The sequence below is a fragment of the Amphiprion ocellaris genome, chromosome 20 (genome assembly GCF_022539595.1).
Source record: "Amphiprion ocellaris isolate individual 3 ecotype Okinawa chromosome 20, ASM2253959v1, whole genome shotgun sequence".
Classification (NCBI taxonomy): domain Eukaryota; kingdom Metazoa; phylum Chordata; class Actinopteri; family Pomacentridae; genus Amphiprion; species Amphiprion ocellaris.
This window is the reverse complement of record NC_072785.1, coordinates 7,239,486-7,257,553: the sequence shown is the minus strand read 5'-3', so window position 1 is coordinate 7,257,553 and position 18,068 is coordinate 7,239,486. Positions and strand designations below refer to the sequence as shown.

At 37.9% G+C, this 18,068-nt stretch overlaps 1 protein-coding gene across 1 annotated transcript in view; it reads left to right on the top strand.

Moving 5' to 3' along the window:
* Nucleotides 1–258: 258 nt before the first annotated feature.
* Nucleotides 259–18,068, top strand: part of slc25a21 (solute carrier family 25 member 21) — a 114,767-nt gene continuing 96,957 nt past the window's right edge. The window contains exons 1-2 of the mRNA XM_023272620.3: nucleotides 259–415; nucleotides 529–616. Coding sequence (XP_023128388.1) covers nucleotides 547–616 — 70 coding nt within the window. The 5' untranslated portion in view covers nucleotides 259–415; nucleotides 529–546. The remainder of the gene's footprint in view (nucleotides 416–528; nucleotides 617–18,068) is intronic.

Genomic DNA, 18,068 nt, shown 5'->3' with positions numbered 1-18,068 from the left:
TGACAAATCTTTACCTTTCTGGTTTAAAGCAATACTTCTGCTCTGCCTATATTTATAATACTAATAAATAAAACACATGTTCAGAGTGCCTTCATTTACTGTGCATATAATAATGAGTGTAATCCCTGTCAAAAACCTAACTATAAAAGGACATTTATGACAATAAACTGCCCTTTGTGCTTATTATGTGACTGTTTGCCGGACATTGATCATTGGCAGGAGGGAGGCCAGGCTTTGATTTTAAATATTCTCATGCTTGAGGACTGTGAGAGGGGATAGGAGGGAGGGTGAGTGAGGTTTTTGGCGCTGCTAATTGAATCCAGATTAGCTTAGCTTAGCCTAGCCTGCGAGCACTCGGAGAGATATCAGCGCTGCGCTTTACTCCAGCTGGAGACACGGAGCAAGAACCAGACAGGTCTGATCTGAGGGATTTAACACTAAATACACCCTGGTATTCTGCTTTAAACTCATTTACAGCTGCTTACACCTAGAAATCTAGCGTCAGTTTGTTCATTTTCGCTTTGGCAGGACCACTAAACGGTGAAAATGACAACCCCGAAGCCTCGCAGCATGCTCCGGGAGGCGTCTCATCAGATCATAGCCGGTGGCTCCGCCGGTAAGTCCCACTTTATTCCACTTCTTCTGCTTTAAAACGTGGATTCTGGTTGCGCAACCCCTGCTAACTAACTTTAGCTGTAGCTTCATGTTGCCCACAAACACTGTTCCGCCCTCCGAGCTCAGTTTCCCAGAAAACGGTACAAAATGTTTTGGGTCGGAGTCGCACATGCGTGTCGGCCGAAAAATAATTAGTCGTTCAGAGGAGGATCTGTGGAGCCAAAGGTCTTACAGGTTTTAACAAGATAGTTCAAACCCTGCAGACAGAAGACACTTCCTCAACAACAGCCAGATTACTGACGCACATGCGCAGAACAGCGCAAAGACAAGTCGAGACGTCATCCTGAAGCACGGAAGGGTTCCTGTTTTACCTGCTTTGCTGCTAAATTTTTATTCGGATTTTCAAGGCGTTTTATTCTTATTATTAAAATGCACATATAACAAGGACTTTCACATGCACAAAAGTGTTATGCTAAATATACATATTGATATCTGCAGATATGTACATGGTGTGTGCAATTGTACTTAATTCTGATATTGCACATAATCATGGAACCCAATAATCAATAACTGGAAATGAAGTGGAAATGTCTATTTTCCTTTTAAAATACATTAATAAACAAATGAATGAACATAGAATATATTCAATATTATATGTACCTAAGAAATATGCTTGAGTGAGCAAATTTAGAGGGTAATTAAATCATACCAGACCACAGCTTTGGTAATTTGAAACTAAATGTGGAATCTTGAAAAGGGGCATCTAAGCCCACAAATCATTCTTATCTGAGCTGTGCAACTTGTTACAAATGTGTAGGATTAACTATATTCTCAAATTTTAATGTTGCTCTGACTTTAACTGCAGCATCAATGTTGGATAACAGAGAAATAATTTCAGTTATTTTCCACCACCTGTTTGATTGTTAGCATTATTATTGTCATGACAGCGGGCCTGCAGGACAAAACTTTCAACTTTACTTTATTATCACTTACATTCATGGCAGCTACTTAGCTAGTGGTTTGGCTAGTCAGTCTAGCATAACCATGTTTATCATAGTTTAACATAAAGCCGGCTAGTTAGCTATTGCTACATAAAGCTAATATAGCATAGCTTAGTTTAACACAAAGTCAGCTTGTTAGCTTGTTATTACAAGAAAGGTTTTTTTTTTTGTTTAAACAAATAAATAACCTTCCACATAACTCTCTTGTAGACTGTAAAGAAAAAAATACATATATACATTTATGGAAAAAGCCTTCATTTGCATTTTAAAAAAATACATTGACATGATTTAAAACCATTTCTTTTTGATTTCTTTCAATTAGGACGTTAGTTTCAATGCTATTTTAAGATTAACAAGGCTTCTATCAACCAAAAACACACCTGAAGTAAAAACTACCTACGACTAGGGATCAGGAGGGTAATTATGGTGTGGGGGCGTCTTACCCTGGTTTACCTTTTATATATTTACAGTAAAACATGAAAACCCTGGTGTCAAAATGTAGAATAACACAATTTATGTATACAATTATGTTAACGATCAGTGCCGCTGTGTTGCAAAGTGTTTTATTCATTATGTGACACTTATTGTTGCATTTATAGCTAAATGTTTTAACAATTTCACAACTGTTAAGCCATCTATAATGATATATCCAGTGTATATCTGTGTCCTGGTGAAAACCTCTTGTTGGGCCGACAGAAGAGGAAACATTTGCGAGTAAATTGTTGTGTATTTGCACTACTGGAAATGCTTGATTGTTTAGCGAAATAGATGTGTAGATGTGTATAGATATGTGGATATTTGAAATACTTCTTGGAACAGTGAGTACTTTATGTATGACAGTCGCAGTAAATCTGTTGTGTTTGTGCAGAGAGAAGGCCTGCTTTGTCTGGGGATGCTGCAGTTAATCTTCTTATGTTTCATTGTCGGCAAGGACAATTCTCATTGTAATTATGTTGAATTTTTTTAATTGGATGGAAAATTATTACCTTCATAGAGTCTCATTTCACGTTCAGTTCATTTTGTTTTTAGAATGTGATCAAATCTGCACCAATATACAAGTAGGCCACAAAAAACAACTAAACACTAACCTAAAATTGTGTTTGGTGAACCTGACGCACAACAGCGTTTGGGGAAGAACAGCTTAAAAACATTTGTAATGCAAAACAGTGGTTACGCTGGAGTCAAACCGGGACATCCAGAATGACTTCTACACAGTAAAGAAATGCACTGTGCCTAAGCAGGAAGTGAGCAGCAGTGAGTCCTCTTGACTGTTTGCTCTACTTTACTAGTTAAACTTCCACAGAAAACACCACTGTTTGCTTCACACTGTGTGCATTCAAGTAGCATTGCACAACTGGACAGGCATGTTTCCAACATGTGTTTGCTGAGTGGGAACAGCTAAGTACAGACAGACCGAAAGACAGCGGCTGGTGGTGTTTGTAGTTAAACTGTCCTAAGAGGCAGAGGGATTACGGGAATTCAGCTCTATGATGATTTTAGATGACGTAGTTTTTGGTGTGTTGTTACCCTCACTGGAATAGAAACATTCTGAGCACATTCAGTCAGTTGAAGATCTATTCCAACAGCAATAGAAGCTGCATCTTCCAGGATGATCATGTTGTCAAATCAACACTTCTGCAAATAGATGAATCCAATAAACTAAGTTACAACATGCAGTGACAACTTATTGTAAAGAAAAGCTCCTATGAGCAATCAATTCATTGTCAACTTGTAAATTAATTGCTATTTTGATTATCAAATGATTTGTCTGAGTAATTTTTTAGGGGGAAAAAAGTAAATTTCTTAGAATCCAGCTCCTTAAATGTGAACATTTTCTGGTTTCTTCATTGTTTTATTTCTGTGTTTTATAAACAAACAACATTTTGATTATTTGAGGGTGTGATGGATGCAATTTTGATAACTGATTGATTATTCTGAGTCCTTTTTTTTTTTTTTTTTGAAGTGTCAAGTATCTTTAATTCCAGCTACTCCATGTGAATATTTTCTGGTCTCTTTACTCTTCTATGACCCTAAACTGAATAGTTTTTCATTGTGGACAAATCAAGACATTTGAAATTGGGCTTTTGGAAACACTTGATCAACATTTATCTATTGAGAAAAAAATAGACAGATGAATCAATTAATCACTATTTTAATAATCAATTAAACTTTGGTAATTTTTCAAGAAAAAAAAGCCAAGATTTTTGATTCCAGCTTCTGAAATGTGAATATTTTCTGGTTTCTTTACTCTTCTGTGAGCCTATACTGAACATTTTTTTGGATTGTGGACAAAACAAGACATGTAAAATTTGGCTTTAGGAAACACTGATCAAAGTTTGTTATCATTTTCTGACATTTTATAGACCAAACAACTAATCAGTTTGTTGACAAAATAATATACAAATTACTCTATGAATTACTCTCTGAATTGCATATATTGGATATTTTCCGGTTTCTTTACTGTTCTTTGATCCTAGAATGAATATTTTTTGGTTGTGGACAAAACAAGGTCACTTGTACTTCTATCTTATTGATTTCCTACTAGGCACTGCATTTCTCTTGTTGCATGTTCACACTTATATTTGTTTTATGGCACTTATCCGGGTGTTTTCTGCTGACTAGATCCTTGCTTGTGTTGTATCTACTCTCAGATGTGGTTTGGATAAAAGTGTATGCTAAATCAAATTGTAGAATTGTATCATTTTGTTTTCTTAGCAGTGTTTGACAAAAGACTTTCCATTGGGATTAACAAAGTCTTGTCTTGTCTTGTCTTATCTTAAAACTGGTCTTTTAGAAACACTGAGCTGTTCTTCTTAATGTTTGGGTCTTTAATAGACCAAGCAACTCATCAGTTAGTTAAAAAGTAGCTAATAGTTGGTAATAACATTAAGCTGCAGCCCTACAGAATCTGCACAACACTGCATTGCTCTGTTCTCTGCTACACTTTGGACACTTTGTTCCATATAATATATAACAACCTTCAGTTACAGTTTGTTAGAAAATGTGGATCCACAGCCAAAAGTATAAAGAACTTTTGTCACACACATCATCTATGAGAACAAAGTCACAGTTTAGAGTTAATAATTTAACATTTTTTAAGCAAAAATAAGTGGCTACGCTGGTGTGTTTTGGTAGTAGGTGCATCTATAAAGCTATAGTTGTTCTTTTTTAGTCCTATTAAAGGTTATGGACTTAGTAGCCAGCAAATTAATCAACTCTTTGGACAATTGCACAAGTTAGTTGAAAGCTTTCTGTTGTTGTCAAAGATTCTGCGGCCGCTGGAATGTTATTGGTTTGACTTTTTTTTTTTTTTTAATGGGTACTCGTTGCATTGAGTAATCATTCACTCTTTAAAAACAACTACTGTGAAATTTTAGCCAGAGTCCTCCGTAACTGTGGATGTGCAGCTCGCTGTCCTGCAGCTCGAGCTTGTGGTTGTTTTCGGGCTTTTGTGGAATGAAAAGGATGCGAGAAATTGCTGAGAAGAAACGTGGCTGCTCAGTAAAAGCCTTTTATTGGAGAACTGTTGTGTAATCTTCACTGAGGATACACAGTCACTCTAGTAGAAGTTATTTTTGTATGTTTTCTGGTTCATTGAAGCTTCTTGCTACTGTGTTTGTTGGATCACCTGTTGTTCAATCACTCATTGGGGTGTTAGTTTATCTGCATTTCATATTGGAGGGTCTCCCATGTTTTGCTCTTCATTTGTCCTCTCACTTAGTTGTTTTGTGGACTAAAGTGTCCGTTTTTGCAGTTGCTCGCTGAATGTAAAGAAAATCTGAAGCAAATCTGGTGTTCTTTTTATGCTTTGCTGAGGGATTATCAAGAACAAGTGCAGACTTTGTCGACATGCTGTCAGTTTTTCTCAGACGAACAAGCCAACATCTGTATACAATAAGAACCACAAAACTCTTTCCTCATGTTTTAATGTTGGCTGTTGTTCATGTGCAAGTTGATCCACACTGAAGGGTGTTATTTATCCTCCAGCCCACATGAATCCTCGAGCTAAATCTTCCAGCTTTGGGACAGATTTCTTTCATATTTAGAAATTATGTCTACAAAGTGTTCCCATTAGAGATGCCAAAAATATACTTTTCTTCAAAATTTAGTGTGTGTTTGCTTTGAAATATTTAAGTTTTACATGTTTAAATTTGATAGAAAGTATTGTGAGCAGGTCGATGAAACTGACTTGTCCAGAAACGTATTAAAAGCAACAATATTAGCTGTTTAGATGCTCGATGGAGAAGAATCAGATATGATGCAAGTGAACATTCTCCTTGTTTCCTCCCATCAACAGGGTTTATTTTACTGCTCACAGAGTCCAACCAAGGTTATCCTTTAGACGTAACACTGTAGCTCAGAGGCTCCACATGTCTCCATGACCCTGGCTGCAGAACACCAGGAACAATTTTTTTTTTTTATCTCCAAGTTTTTTTTTTATCTCTAAGTGTCCAGTGTGCAGTTTATCTTGTATAAGACCTTCAGTAGAGTCAGAGTGACCTTTCAGCTCACTGTTCAGAACAATGACAGCAGAGATTCCTTCACAAATACAACTAATTTAAAAGTCATACAACACACCGTCACACAGAATGACTAGAATAAATGCCAGTGACTTGAGAAATGCTTAAAAAAATCTCTTACCTGTCTTGGTTTGTGGTCAGTGTCGTGATCTTTCCTTCACCCAAAGACTGTCAGTTCAGAGACTGAAGCACAAAATATTCAAATTTCAAACCAAAATTGCAATTTCAAACCAATGCAATTTGCAAATTTCAAATCCTGTCATTCAGTATATAGAGAGTATGGATTAATCAGTAATACAAACGCTGAAATTAGGTTTTATTTCAACTGAGAAGAGTAAAACTTTCATTGATGAGTGAATACCGCACATTGTGGTTTGACTTACGTGTGCCTCGTCTCATTATTTATTAGCCACACCTTCTAGATTTTGGACATCTTGCACACCTAACACAAAATTTGAAATTGGTATTAATGCTTCTAAAATATTCACACCGTCCTCATTGTGTGGCAGTCACACTATTGATGGTGTATCATGTGATACTGCTCCATCAGATGTTTAAATCAGTGGATATTGAAGTTAAGGTTTACTCTCAAAAATGGCACTTGGATATTTTCCTGAAATGCTCAGCCCTATATGTTATATTCATCTGCTTCACATTTCTCTTGGATTTTGAATCATTTTTGTTTGATTGCTTGTGTCGATTGTGAAAAATGACTGTTTCTATGAGTTGCAGTCTGTTTTTAAGGGGTTAAAGATGCTCACCAGATGTTGCTGTGGTTACAGATAAAGGTGGATAGAGGCCTTATGTTACCTGAATGAGCAGTTCACTCCTATGCTACATTTGTCATTATCTAGATACAGTATAATTCATATTAAAGCCACATTAAATTCAGTCTTCTCTCATTAGTCAATTAATCAATTAGTTATCAATCGTTACATTAATCACAACTATTTTGGTAATTGATGAATTGGTCTTGGTCATTTTTTGAGAAAGAAACAGCAAAATGCACATGATCCAGCTTCGTAAATTGGAATATTTTCTGGTCTCTTTCCTCCTCTGTGACGGTAAACTGAGTATCTTTAGGTTGTGGACAAAACTAGACATTTAAGGAGAAGCTGTGGGGCTTTTGGAAACAATTATCCGCATTTATTTATTTATTTATTTTTTTGCCATTTTCTGACCCTGTGTAGACTAAAAAGCTAATTGATAAATTGAGAAAATAACTGACAGATTAACCAGTCGTTGGAAATAACTGACTCTTTTATTTCATTAAAGTTAATGGTTTATTATTCTTAGAGCTAAAAACAATTGTACACTGTCAGTAGTTTCTCTTGATGATATGTGCTGTTTTTTCTGGGTTTTATTCTTCCAGACATCCAACTTTTACCTAATTTTCTCCGGTACTTTGCTCACTTACAAGCTGTTTTTGACATTTTTTGAGAACAATAAGCTGAATGCTTTGGCTGTTTGAAGCTGCACAGACAGAAACAAAGTAGATAGTCGGCTAAGAATCTGATTTTTGTGCTCAGAGTTCACTCATTATTGAGTATTCAGGGCAGGAGTCACCTCATTTGATGTTTTTATGAGAAATCAGTTGTCATATATATTATATCTGCCTGTCCGTCTCCGTTGAAGCCTCATGAGCCCCCTGGGTCTGACAACCTGCTGTACTGAACCTCCATCTCAAGGCTCAGAGGCTCATCTGTCCTCGCCGGGGATGATGGGAGGTTTATACCTGAGCAGAATGACCTCAGTGTTTCTACCCAGCAGAGCTTTTATTTTTTCATCTTGATTCACTGTTAACAAGGATGGAGAGAGACTGGTGATAATTTATGTACAACCTGGTCACAGGGTTTAAGTTAAATGTGATTTAGGTGCAGAAAGCTACATTTTCTGCTCTGTAAGGAAACCTGATAGTCTGACATTCTGCAGCGTGAGCAGCTATTTTTGACCTTTTTCAGAGGTCGCTGCTCTGACTGAGGTCTGCTTCGTTGTAAGGACGTCTTGTTCGCTGTTTTCTCTAGCTGTGATGAGCTGACAGTTAGTGTGCCTGTTGGAATACAGTGTGTTGATTTTGTGCTTACGAATTATTCTGTACATATTACTTGCAGTTTTTAAAAAAATAATCAATTATATTCATCTTTTTTCAACTAAAATGTCAAACATCCTCTAGTTCAAGTTTCCAAATTTCTGAAAAGAATGTTGTTCTTTTCAGAAACTTCAGAGAGTTTTTTCAAAACTTTTCTCCTTTTTGGGGCCTTGAAAACATTTTTAAATGAGACAAAAGAAGATGTTCAGAGACCCGAGCTTGTGTCTTATCTTTTGTTGGGAAACACTATCTTATATGGTTTTAAACTGAAGATCTTTTGTGTTGGCAGAACCACATGAGCATTTAGATGACAGTTTAGAATTTGTCTGATAATGTTGCAATTTAGAAACCTAGAATATCTTTTTCACTATTTTCTGACATTTACCATCCCCCAATAACTACTAAATGGACAGTCTAATGACAATGCACTGTAAAAACAAACAAAGAAATCCATCAAAACAGTAAAACTTTGTCAGCAATAGGCCAGAAAAACTACATTAAAAAACACTGTTTTCTCTGTAAAGTTCACAAACTGTTAAAACAGTTGTAAAAAAGGCAAATATTTGTAAAAGGATGATATTTGTAATGGATTTAAATACAGTAAAACAGTGTAATTTTATGGGAGCACATTACAGAAGAACTAATTGTATAAAATACAGATTTTTGTTGTGGACTTTATGCACAGTTTTGGCCTTTGCTTTGTCTTTGGTTTTTTTGTTGTTGTTGTTTTTTTTTTTTACAGTGAACATGTAGTCTACTTTCATACTTTTTCTCTGGGATTTTGCATGATACCATCTTTAGATCAACAAAACAAGAAAAATCTGTAAACTAACTTTAAAAATATTTATTATTTTCAATCCTTAATATACATACTTTTTCTTTTAAATGGTGGCAAAAAGCTCTAAAATTGCAATAAAATGCAAAACAATTAATAAATAATGAAATTGTGTATTTTTACAGTCAGGCATTGCAAAGCAAGAGATAATTATTTGGAAAAATTTTATTTTTGTGTGGACATTATTTGCAGTTCTGGCTTGTATTTTTATGGTTAACATGTAAAGTAAAATAAAAATCAGGATTTTACTAGTTATTGTCTGTGATGAAACAACACTGGAAAAATCTGTAAAATTATAATAAATTATTTTTAACAAATTAAAATTAAACTGTTCAGTTTACTGAATTAAATTTCCACTAAAAATGTGTGCATTTTTATTATTTGGTTATTTATCATTTTAACTTATTCCTAAAATATAAAATAATAGTTATTTTTATTATTTTAGCACAATAACTAAAATAACTAATTTTCACACAGTTGTGCAGAAAGTAGAGAAACTTTCTTGTACAGCCAGTTCCTTTGTGCAGTGCAGATTTGTACATTGGTAAAGCTGTTAAAGTCACGTTAATATTTTGTCCACCAGGGCGCGGTATCGGCCTGCTCTTTGTGTTTTCATGGTTAAAGGATGCTGCAACTCTTCAGTCATTACCTTTGGTTACAGGCAGATTGTGATGCATGAGAACTGTACATCATCTAGGCAGCTAACAGGTATTTGTGCTTTGATTTTGGAGGGAAAAAACGTACAGTTAGTGTGTTTTTAATTTATAAAGCCAATAAAAAATGAAAGTAGTAGCACAAATATTAAAATAATACAGCCATCGTGATTAAACACAGATTGGACCAAATTTCAAAATAGAAAATCTCTCCAGTTACATGCGTTCTGCTGTAATGTTTTCTCTAAGTCCTTTGTTATTTCCTCGGTAGATGCTTTTTTAAAACTCCATGAGTAAATCGATCCGTCTCCAGCAAATGGACTGTGACGACATGAGACAGACGCCCGCGTGTGATTAGTGCAGCTCGGCCTCCGGACTGTCAGAGCCTTCGGTCTGAGCGCACCGCGGCTCTGCGCCTCTAATTGGTTTCAAACAGTGAACCTGAAATCAGTACAAATAAAGCCACTTAGGCTGAGTGAAGGAGAGGAAGAAACGAGGAGAACGAGGGGGGAATCAAATAAATAAAGTCAAACAAAAGACCCGTGCGCACCGCTTTGGCTATGTGTGTGCGTAATTGGCAAAGGAGGGGGAGGTTTATCCACTGACAGTGAGTGTTTTCTCTCCGCGATTCCCGAGCGGCTGCACCAATCACAGCCGAATTAGGCCTAATATTTATTTCCAGAAACAATTGTACATGTTTGAGCTGGGCTTTGATTGAACTCCCGGCGGACATGTTGTAGACAGATGTTTAGATGACCTCATGTTTGAAGTAATGTTGATTCTGGATGGGCTTGCGTCTTGGCCTCCAAATCAGCTCCCATCTTTTTCTGTTTTTTTTTTTTTTTTTTTTTTTTTTTGAGTGTCTCAGTCTGGTGCATGAGAAAGATTACGTCCCTCATATTTAATATGTGCTTTGGCTCGTATTAAATAACTCTCTTTTTCTTGTTCCATCCTTTGACAGACGCATGTCCGCGCAATGGAATCGTGGATGGTTTGGTTAAAATGAGCCATGATAGTGCTGAAGGACTTAACCGGACACATGTGTCTTTCGTTCTCTTGTCTGTCTCCCATCAAGGGCCAGAGAATTCTGCATCTCCTCCTTTGAAACTGTTTCCTCACTGATAGCTTCATGAGTTTCCAGATCGAAAAGAACGTCAGACGTTCATTTGAGCGAGTTTCTCCTCGTGTTTCCTCAGGAATAGATTGCCTCGCTGCAGGGTGCGCGGCGCGTAATGAAAGTAACCCCTCATTTAATATGGAGAAATCACAACACAATCCTAAAGCAAACACCAAAGATTAATTATCTCCGTCGACTAATTACCTTCCTCGGTAAATGTGAGTGATCGCGATGTCATAAGAAATTAGCTGAATGCGAACAGGCATCAGGTTTAATGGTGGTCTAATTAATGCACTGCAGATCCCAAAATAGATAGTTAAAATGTTAATGATGGATTAATGAGTGGGCTATTTTTGCACAATTTGTGTTTCTTCTGTTGAGATATTTTAAATCTGTGACATATAAATGATCAGGTCTGAATTATTAATTATGATCTGAAACATTTAATTGAAATATGTGATTTACTTTAACACACAACAATACTATTAAAATCAGTTTCTTTCATATATTTCCTTGAGCTGTAATATTTCCAGAGCCAAATGTTGACATGTGCACAAAACACACATTAGCCTCAGGGGAGAATGTGGGCAATTTTCAAGTTTGTAACCTCAGTTCATGCTTCTGCTTTAGGGGAGGCTGCAGGCTGCCTTGTGCCACTTGGCTGTCTGACTAATATATTTACAATCAGCGACTAATGACTGCAGGTCGACAGCAGTATGCATGTATTTGGATGTTGTGGAGTTCCATTTTTTTTTTTTTTTTTGCAAAAATAAACGCATTTTTGTCGATTTAAAAAAAAAAATGCAAAAGCTTCCAGCAGACCCCAAGACTGCATTACACTCCACAACAAATCTTTAAGCTCAGCAAAAACTAATTAAGGCAACAGTTTACATGAGTCTTTTTGAGTTCAGAGAACTTCTATTGAAATTATGTTCAGTCGACTAACTATATTGAGTTAAGGGACTTAGCCATTTCTTTTACATTTTTAGCACAGACACACGTTTCTAAGGGTTTAAACACTTCAAATCCTGAACTCAAGGTGTCCAAAAATAAAGTTATCAAACCACTTTTTTTTAATTACTTCAACTTCAAATCTGTTTTAATTAATCAATGCAGAAATCTAAGTTCAAATTACACACAATGTTAATGTACCAACCTTCCACACAACCCATCAAAATAATGTTAGCAACCTAAAAAATTAGATCTAAATCAACACAATTGATAAAAAAAAAACAAAAAAAAAAACAACTTTGCCACCATACCATGTATTTAATTAAGTGGTGGTACTGGTCCACTGAATTACTTTTTAGAGTGTCTGATCCTGGAAACAGCTTCCTTGATTTCTCTATTAAGTCAGAAGTTTTGTTTATCTAACCTAATGCCAGCAGCAAAATCTTACATTTCATTTCTAGGTATGTCTTTCCAGTGAAGCCTCTCAAAGGCTTTAGGCTGCATGTGAATCATCGTTATTTTGACAAGAGCCATCAATTCTCAGTGAAATTACCTGCCTCAGACTGAGATCTGTCTGTGTCAAGCCAAAGACAGAACTGGATCTTCAGCAGCGAGACGCAGAAGCCGAGGTGTTCTGTGCGTAAAATGTAAAACGCTTAAAAAAAGGAAATTGAACTGAGTAGACGGTCACTGTTTGGCTTTTTAAATGTTCTGAAAAAAGCAAAACAGAGCAGATTTCATCCCCAGATTGATATTTTTTGGGACGTGGATCTATCAGCTGACACAAAGGCCGTGCGTAATAATGAGAGGACCGTGATTTGGGTACGTTGACGCACTGGAAGTCAGGAGAGAAGTGGAAACGTGTGTCCCGTTTCAGTAAAAAGATGTAATGTGATGTGATGTATGAACTCCAGCCGCGCTCCCGACGTTATCTTAATGACATGATTTGTGAAAACGGTTCACTGACGCAGATTTTTTTTTTTCCTTCGGGGGGACGAAGCGTTTTGGAGAGAGAGGCTCGTCCTCCTGCTGTTACCGCACAAGCGGCTTAATGCGTGAAACAAGTCCAGCCAAGACGCAACGCGCAATTACAGGATTGGACTACTTGCTCGGGCTCGTGTCCACGGACACGCGCACGGCCTAAACTTCAGCAGCAGAGCCAAGGCAGGCCGCGCGCACTGCAGTGGCTCCTGAATCAGCTGTTGTCAGTCAGAAATGTGACACCAGCCCAGAAATCTTCATATTTTAGCCTGATTATTGCAACGTTTTCAGCTTTTTGCCAAAGTAAAATGAACATAAAGCGAGGGACACAGTGCTCCAGGCAAAGTAATGTCATTCCACTTTCATTCTGTGCGTGCCCTTGTTTTACATTAATATCAGTGAGATTTACATGGCTGTAATCACATGTAAAATCAGTAATTTGCCTGACTAATCCTTTAAACAGTCCAGGAGAAGAGATGCAGGAGCTGGTGAGGAGAAAATGTTCATCCATAATACAATAGCCCAAGTAAATAATAATGAGAGCAAATGTGCTGCACATGTAGCAGACAAAAAAACCCTTGAAAATTCTGTCCGTAGCCCAGTGATAGATTATCTAACCACCGCAACTTGGAATGAAACAGTAAAATGTGTTTTCATTGCTGCTCGGCTACCTGTTGCCATATTTTGGGGGTGAATTTATTGACTCTAGAGGTCATGAGGTTTTGGGGAAGCATCCAGACACACAATCATGTCACTGCTGCAAATATCCTGCTGCGAGGCTGTGAAATGGGAAAAATCTTTGTATTAAAACACTCAACTTGACAGAAAAATGAACAAAAGTTGAGTTTTAAAAGACCAGATTTATACAAAAGTAAAATAAGACCTCAATGTTTTTGATCAGCTGTATCATTTTATTATCTAGGGCTTTATTTGTAGCCAAAATGGCAGATGATTATTTTATTTTTGCTTTTGTATAAAAAGGAAACAGAGAAAATGTAGATCCAGGGATATTAATCAAATGTTCAGAGCTTTAGCTTTGGGTATCCAGGACCAACGACGCCACTGAGTGACACACTACTGCATCATTCATGACATAATGTCACACTATTGCAGCCAGAAGTCCTTAAAAAAGTCTAATAGGCTCACAAATGTTCAATAAATCTTTGATTTTAAATTATAGTAATTGGGTCTAGTAATTGGAAAATATTATTTCCCACTAAGCAAACAGTGGCTTCAGACAATCTGATCGACCAACACCTACTTTAATGCTGCACTTTAAAAACACGACTGTGGAAAAAACTCTCAATCATTGTTCCAATATGGGATATTTTGGTGGACTGATGGTCTCAAACTGCACAAATTGAGTTACATTATGATATAATTCCAGCAGTTCAGCTCTCCAGTGATTGTTTATTGGCCCAATCACACTAATTAAGTGTCAATTTTGTAAATGGAAAGTTACCAATCTGCTTAAGTTGATTCATATTTTATTTGAAATTGATTAGGAACAGTGATTTGGGACATGTCCACGTTAACATGAAGACTATAACCAGTTATACTGAGTCTGAATGGTGATGACAATATTGCTTGGAGCATCTTATAAGCAGAACACTGTTAATTTACAGCTGTCTCAGTGAGTCAGACCTCAGAAACCTGCACTAATTTTCATAACAGTCTCTTATTAATCTCAGTATCATGCAACATACACGGGACATTCATCTTGAATGTGAGTTCTTGGAATAATAATAATTACACTGTTATGGTAAGAGTGGATTCAGGAGGATAATTATGATTGCTCAACATGGGAGGCTGTTCTCTGGATCATTGAATCCTATGTGGAGGTACCGATTATTAAAGCCAGGATGCTGCGCTGCAGGAAGCTCAGCGGCTCTCATGTTCTGTTGCGGTGCGGAGAGTGTTTCATCGCATCATCGCACGATTTCACAGCGCAAAGGGGATGATCACACAAAAGATCCTCTGCACCTTTCGCCACATGACACTTTGGCGTTCGGCATTCCAGTAGAACAAGTCATTATGAGCGGAGAGCACAAAACAGCAGCAGGCCCGGCAGATGCAAGAAAGGAGCACTGAGATCACTCAAAAAGTTCCGTGGCAGTCGAAAAGTGAAAAGTGAAGGCATACATAGTGCAGCACATGGCAACAATAATAAAACTGGGAGGGAAATCAGCTCGACAAGCTATGCTTAATTGAGCACTTAGACTAAGTAGTGAAGGGGCAGAAAGAGGGTGACCCTGTTAGAAAATTCAAGTTTACAGTTGTGAGAATGGACTGTGTGCGTGCGTGCCTCTGGATTACGTGTTCGTGCAAAGGAAATGACCACATGTGCGCCTGTGTGTCCGTGCTGCCACGAAATGCCTGAAAGTGTGTGTTTATTTGTTTGTTTGTGCGTCTGTGTGCATCCAAGTGAGAAATTAGTGCCGGGAAATTGGATATAATTTGCTCGCGTGGACATGCGTGCATATGCATCACAGGAAATAGATATATTTAAGTGAGTGTGTCTGCGTCTGGATTATGTTTTTTTGTATATTTTTGTGTCTTCAACCTCGTAATTAAGTCACAGTAGGATCAAGCGCTTCCTTTGGAGAGCTGCTGCCTGTCATCCCTCCATCCCAGTGTGGCTGTTTGATAGGATGCTGCAGGAATAATAGCAAAAAAAAACCTGAACTTTTGCTTTTTTTTTCTCCAAATTTCAGCTTCAAGCCACAACATGCCCTCTGTTTTTCCTCTACCACCTTGTCCCTCATGAACATTGACGTGTGTTGAAAAGTCTGGAATTGGGCATTTAACCTCCTGCCCTGGACCTCATAGCCACAGTTGGTAGCAGGTCAGACACATGGGCCTTTTCCACTGCGGTAGAGGTAACCACTGGATGGATTCCTAATGCTGATTTTTCAGGCTCACTGGTTTTTGGATCTCTTGTTTAATAGTTTTTGTTTGTCACAGGAAATCTTCAGGGTGGAAAAAAACAAAAAACTACAAAAAAAATCAAGGCCACAGCAAACCTCATGTTATTTCAACTGAATCTGATACAAGAGTTCAGATACAGTAATTACAAACCCGCCGTGCTCCTGCTGTAAGCACTGAAATATAAATAAACATAATAAGTACTGTCAAAAAAACAAAAAACGGACAAACTAAAAACCCCTGAATTACATAGCTAGCCGTGTGTGTGTGTGTGTGTGTGTGCATTCATGTGTGCCTTTCTGCATGTGTGCATTGTCTGCCCTGTGATTCTCTGGATGAGCTGGAAATTTACAACACAGGTTTTTTCTTACAGTAAACCCCGGCCAAAAACTGTAATTCTTTCTCCCCTTTTTTAGCTCTGCAGTTGTGGAGACAGACTTGCCCACTTTGGCTTAACTCTATCAAGATGAACAGCATTTGGGCCAGCGCAGTAATCATAATGTAATTTGTTGTGCTCACGGGCCAATTTGCGTCTTTTCTGAGGATCCATCCGTCCCGTGCCTGGTGGCCATGCGAGCCCCGGGGCAAGGCTTTAATTAGAGAAGCTCAAATTTATAGACACTTTGTATTATTTCTGATCCTGAGCGGTTGGAGGATGACATGCTTATGAGAAAAGGAGGCTGGCAGAGGACGGAGGAAAAATTTGATAATGAGAAACAAAACTGAATGAAAGGTCACGTTAGGAATTTGTTTACCATTTCATTATCATTTTTCGAAATCAAAGAGTCAGAATCAAAGCAGGCACAAATGTCACAGTCTGGAAAGAGTTTCTGAAGAGCAGTGAGGTATGCACCAGTTCTCTTCAATTTGTTTGAAACAAGGGCGATGCAGTGGAGGTTTGAAAGGAGCAGTGTGTTAAGTGTGTTAATGTTCATCTGCTGGTGAGGCCCTGAGGTTGAAGCGTTGGGCTTTAAATTGATCTGGTTTTGATTTCTGACATAAATTTGAAAAAAAGAAAGGAGACAGAGACCGTAAAACATCTGTGAGGAGAGAAGAAGAAAAGAAGTTCAGGCTTTTCAAATTTTGGCATTAATTTGCTGCACAGCTATTTAATGAGGATTAAAATGTTTTGCCTTCAGAGGAGAATCTGATCCAGATATTTCTGGAATATAATGACTCAGATAGAGTGACTAGAGGGCAGAAGAGAGCCATCCTGGTGCTTTTTAATCCACCTTCTCTGAGTCAAAACGTCTCCCTGGTGGATTTTTAAGGTAATATGAAGATGGATAACTTTGCTGATCCCTTCACGTGTATGTGCAAATAATTCCACTTAACCAAGACATGCAACTCTTAAAATATGACATTATCCCCTCACATCTGTGTTCACTTTGCTGCAGGTATAATTGGAAATGTTAATATCACCAGCACAAGTAGCTCACAAAGCAGACATTTACTCCGAAAGGCCTCCAGGCTTTCATTCAGCACACACTTGATTCTTGAAATAGTTTCACCCCACGCTGAGAATCCAAAATCGTGACTCAGATGCGACACAGACCGTATTTTCTATGGCCTGTGCGAGTTTTAAAACAACAGTTCACACTGGGATGCGTTTTAGGAGAACGGAACCCTCACAGGGCAACGTTTGAAGCCTATCCAGGACGGGGAAAGCGGTGGACGGAGAGAAGGTTAAGTTATCAGCTGGGCAGCTCTGTAATCAGAGACTCTGACAGATGCTTTCTCGATAAGAATCCCCCCAGAAGCTCTTGGAGGAACACACAGGCGGACAGCTGTTTCTATAGCGAGGCATTGATGTCTTCAAAAGGAGAATCCAACAATAACTGTAGCAGAGACAGAGCACAAGTCCTCCTCCAGTCTGGGAAAGCAGGTGATTTTTTTTCTTCTCCCCCCTGCATTATAAACTGTCTTTTTTTTTCCCACCTGAATTTGTGTTTTTTCCAGGTTTGCACGTGGAATTAGTCACAAAGTTTCCCCCCTCCAGTCTTTGCCTGTACCGCACAAGAAGAAATCTTTTGAGAGCTCCATTGGTGTTCTGGTCTTTTCCTGAATTGCGGTACTCTCGGGTGTGTTTCATAATGGTACTTGGAGCGTTGCAGGCCTGATATATCGCACCCGAGGGAGAAGCTGCACTCTGCATCAATCTATCAGTCCCTGAGTCTGAGGAAGGCAGAATGACACTGCGATTATAACCCCCCATCATATTCAGAATTGACTTTAAATTGAGGCTTTTTTTCCTCCGCCGTTGAGGGAAACTTCTTGACTGATCATACGCAGGCATCTGTGGTTTTGCAGCTTTTGTTTTTATTGTGATTACTTGAGGAAATGTTGTGTTAGTAAAATATTTTCTGCAGGGTTATTTCATT